This window comes from Juglans microcarpa x Juglans regia, chromosome 1D, assembly GCF_004785595.1.
Source record: "Juglans microcarpa x Juglans regia isolate MS1-56 chromosome 1D, Jm3101_v1.0, whole genome shotgun sequence".
In the NCBI taxonomy this organism is placed as follows: Eukaryota; Viridiplantae; Streptophyta; class Magnoliopsida; order Fagales; family Juglandaceae; genus Juglans; species Juglans microcarpa x Juglans regia.
This window is the reverse complement of record NC_054594.1, coordinates 48493990-48498599: the sequence shown is the minus strand read 5'-3', so window position 1 is coordinate 48498599 and position 4610 is coordinate 48493990. Positions and strand designations below refer to the sequence as shown.

General features: G+C 36.4%; 1 protein-coding gene across 1 annotated transcript; it reads right to left on the bottom strand.

Annotated features, from left to right (window-relative positions):
- Positions 1–388: 388 nt before the first annotated feature.
- Positions 389–3376, bottom strand: LOC121246266 (sedoheptulose-1,7-bisphosphatase, chloroplastic). Its single transcript, XM_041144401.1, has 8 exons — positions 3066–3376; positions 2782–2901; positions 2423–2608; positions 1815–1896; positions 1462–1683; positions 1102–1202; positions 938–1009; positions 389–833 (listed from the first exon to the last, which is right to left on the bottom strand). Exons 1-8 carry the CDS (start codon positions 3180–3182, stop codon positions 552–554), a joined length of 1182 nt encoding a protein of 393 aa, XP_041000335.1. The 5' UTR covers positions 3183–3376; the 3' UTR covers positions 389–551.
- Positions 3377–4610: the final 1234 nt, after the last annotated feature.

The window sequence follows — 4610 nt, the reverse complement described above, 5'->3', positions numbered from 1 at the left end:
ATTTTCTTTGCTAGTTTATTTCTTGTATTTGATTGCTAGTGTATTTTAATTTTTTTAAAATGTTTAAAAAAGTTAGAATTTGTGTTCTTTTATAATGTTTAAAGATGTTTAAAAATTATTTAAAAAAAAAAATAAGATTGCACTAAAGGCACGTCTCGCAGGAATAGCTGGGCTGCACAGAAGAAGGATCCTTTATTTTGATATATGGATTTTACGTTCTTATAATGTTTACTATATCAATAATTAACACGTTAGCCCATTATTATTATGTAATTAAAAATTATAAGTACAAATAGTATTTTTCTTTTAATATATGGATTTGATAGGATCATCGAGAAGTTTTTTGAAATGGAAATCAAGATACGTAACAATGTACATGACGCGTGGCTTAGCAATAATTTTCAGCTAGTGTTATTGTTGTTTCACAGGAATTCAACCTTCAATTTCCAAAGTCTCACCATAGGTTGAGTATTTCACTCGTAGAAGACCCACTCATACGGAATGGCTTAAACTTGGTTCAAAATTAACAACCAAAAACAATACTATTTCACTTATGCAGCAGCTCCAACAGGCACCCCAGCCTCAAGCCTGGAGGATCCATATAGAGTTTTTTCGAATCGGACAATCTCATTCTTGGATCCATAAGCAACTTGGGTTCTGTCGTCAAGATTGTTGATCACTTTGTCTAGTACAGATTGATGGCCATCACTGCTGTAACCTCCAGCATTCTCAACCAGTAATCCCAAAGGGGCTACCTCAAATAATAGTCTCAGCTTGGCTTTGGTAGATGGGGAAATCACATTGGTGAAGATACCCTTTTCTTTCACGATAATCTGCATGACATGGAAATCGTGAATCTCGTCAGAATGCTTGAGCTTTTCTGAAAAACCACAAAAACAAAACAGGGCAACAGGATGTTTGAAAGCAAAGGTCAGACCTGGTTAACATCCGGCACCATTCCTCCGGTGTACCTCAACGTGTACTTCTCGTTTACATAATAGTTGATCAGCTGTTGGGTCACAAATTAAATATCTAATTGGCGGTCTGCCTTAAGACGATGATGAAATATCAATAATATTAAAACCAAGTAATTAGTGAGACCTTGTTGTAGTCAGGGTTGTCAAATGTGGCCCTCAAGTTTCCAGGGGAGAATAGCTTTCCTTCACCAATTTCTGTTGTCTCCTTCACATGTTGCCATTTTCCTGACAAAATGCACCATGTGACAAGAGAGAGAAGAGAGAGTGATCCTTACATTTTAAAAACAGGGAACCCTTCATCCCTTGGCAAGTAGGGAACCTCTTTTAATCATTTAAAGAGCAATTTTTTATATAGAGGAAACATGTTTTCCACCAATTCAGGAGCCTCCAAGGCTCCAGTTTTATCATAAAATGATGTGGAGAAGATTAGAAAATGAAGTTCCAGATAAAAATTTGGAATTTGATTATATTGTGGAAAGCAGACCTTCATCGAGAAGAAGGAACTCGTGGGTGCCGGGAAAGCCTTTAAGAGCAAGAACATATGTAGTTCTGGGACCATAAATGCCCATGGCTGAAGCGACTTGATCTCTTCCTGTCACCCCAGTTAGCTTGTCTCCAGGCCACACCCCAAAGATGGTGCCTACTGTAAAATTTGTGTCCACAATACTGGAGCCATCAAGTGGATCAAAAGCAACACTAAATCCACCTGTTCATAGTGCAAAATCTCATGAAACTGTATTTTAATACGTCCTTTTAAGTACTAAAATTTCCAATATACATGATCAAAAAAAAATTTCCAATATACGAATTTCTATACAGGTGAAAGAACTTTCGGACCTTCAACCGGGCCTCCCATGTCTTGGAGTTCAGGAACTTCTTCAGAGCAAGCATACTTGCAGAAGTGCGAGTAAGTTAAGGCCTACACAAGAAAAGTCAGCGACATTGATTCTGAACTCGAGAATTTATTCAGGAAGCAGGAGTAAATTTGGGGGGAAATCACTTATGATTGAAAACGATGTGCAACTTCTTATGCGAATTTCAGATTATATCTCAAATCCAATAGCATCAAGGAATGTTTGAATAGGGTTGCTCATAAACAAGTAGGTAGCTGGAACGATTAGAAATGCTACACTTTGTACTTGAAACAGAAGCTTCGTTCAAAGAAGCATGTCTAAGGCTCTAAGATCTACGTTGTTTATTATAATGTTTCATATCACTTGAAATGTCACATCTACATTTCATAGAATTTAGTTTTGAGATTAAGTTTTTACATATCAACTGCACCCTTTTTCACAACAAAGAGAAAGTCGCATGAAGATGAGTCCATTTAAAATTCATTCTAGTGATCATTACTTATCAATGTTTCCATCAATCACAAATCAAACAGGATTAGAGTAGAAAATAGAACAAGTTAGAACACATTGAATGAGGAAATCGAATCCAACCTCAAAAAGAAGTTTGTCGGCTAGCATATCCACAGCAAGCTGTTCGTCTCCAAAGGAATTCACACATGCTGTTCCTCCACAAGAAGCTGTCCTCACTTTGAAAGATATGGTCCTTAATGCTTCTCCCATGCACGTCATCAACCTGATTAGTCCCTTATCTGGGGTAGCCTTTGCAAGGAACTCTTCCTGCAAGTACAAAGTCATATCAAATCATACTTTATCCATGCTTCTTGAATTCCCTCCTTCTACATGGCTAGATTCCACTAGATGTGGAATTCACAACCTGTATTACTCACACAGGTTGTCCAGCTTTTAACAGATTAGGCTCATGAAATAGAATTAGCCTCCATGCAACTTACCAAGCTATCGCCGATTTCGCATCTTGTTACGAGGGAAGAGTTCTTTGTCTTGGAAACTTTCAGTGATGATTTTGGCACCACTCTTAATGATTCTCCAAAGAGTGAGCTTGATTTCAAACTCTGCCATGCATGTCAGAACACTTTTTACAAATTGGATACAGTATATAAGTTTGATTGAATAAATACTATATATGATCATATGAACTATTCAATTATTTCATTCAAAACAAAGTAAATATAGAGAGGTTAACAGGAATATTTGCACCCATATTTATTTTTCATACCCAGGAGCTGAAAGATGAAGAGATGGATGGTGGAGATACTAGAGCAGTTGAATGCTGAGAAGGAAGTGTACTAGGCAAGAATGCCCCACGAGTATAGCACGCTATGCCAGTCTCCATGCTCACAAGTGCAGATTGTAATTCAAAGCAAAGACCAAATTGCAAGCAGCCACTTTGGTTGTAGTAATGTCTTTGGGCTGTGTTATTGCATCTCTTGTCTTTCGCATGGAAACTGGGGAATGGTGAAGGATAGCAGATGAGTGGTTAGTAGCCGTCAGCCACGTGGTAGATGTTGCAAAGATAGCTGATAATGTGGCATGGGCTAAGGTTAAGCAAGTATCCGCTCAAATTTATGTGGCTCTGCTCTGGTCCTATAAACAGACACAATTAAAAGCCCCACTTGCGTTTGACGGCCTGGCCTGTATTCGGTATTCTGCTTTTGCATACGTATTGTTATTTAGTTTGTTAGTGGCAGATGCTAAACAGATAGGATTACTACGTACTCACTCAATGCCACAATTCTGTCGGACTGCGACCTGTTAATCTATGAAATAGTATTATGCATGGCATATTTAACAAATAGATTATTATTTCAGATTTTCCATTAATGTTTGTCGATCTTGTTTCATGAATGGGTCTGTACGTTCGAGGGTCACTCTGGCCAATCACTCAGCATAAATAACAAATAATTAATGGAAATAGATTTTCAATATATTTTTTTTCATTTTCCTGTTCTATGCATCTAATGGAAATTATAATTAATGAGGCATGAAATACATTTTAGAATATAATGTTAATGAATTCTTATACATACTGACAATCAGCCAATGTGGTAATATTTTTACTTTTCTATCTAATTTTAAATACTAATTTTGTATGGCCTCTTTTTATTAAAAATTATGATACAATTGCCATCTTATTGTATTTATTATGGACAAGTATAGATCTTATATCGGTCTTAGGCTCATAATGCAATGGGTCAAAATATTAACACATGAGGAAGCCCTTCTCTTCTCTCACCCTATATATAATAGAGTTAGCCATTGAATTCTATTATCAGTTGTTGTTAGGTTTAGAGAGAAATTTTTACTCTCTTAAGATTCAGCCGCCGTTACCAATAAAAACTCATTTGCCTAGGAAAAATAATCTGAGCGCTTGGATGAATATGAAGGGCCAGGGCCCAATTTTGGACAATTGTTGGGCCCATCATCCAACCCAGACAACACCCATGACTCCCCGTTATCCTTGCTTTCCGACTCAAAGCATGGGCCCAGCTCTGTTAGAGTTAGCCCAAAAAACACCAATAAATATTAAAAGAATAATGCTATTATATCTCGGCCCTTTTTAATTTGTTCTCTCATTTTGACTGTTTATTCATTTAATTTTTTTTTAATGATTAAATAAATGACTATTAATACATTTATATTTATTTTATTTTTTAAAAATATTTAAAATAAAAAAAATATATATATAATTTATATTAGGCGGCACAGAGCGTACATCTGCATGTGATAGAATAGCACCCCTCGTTAAAAACCAATAAATCAG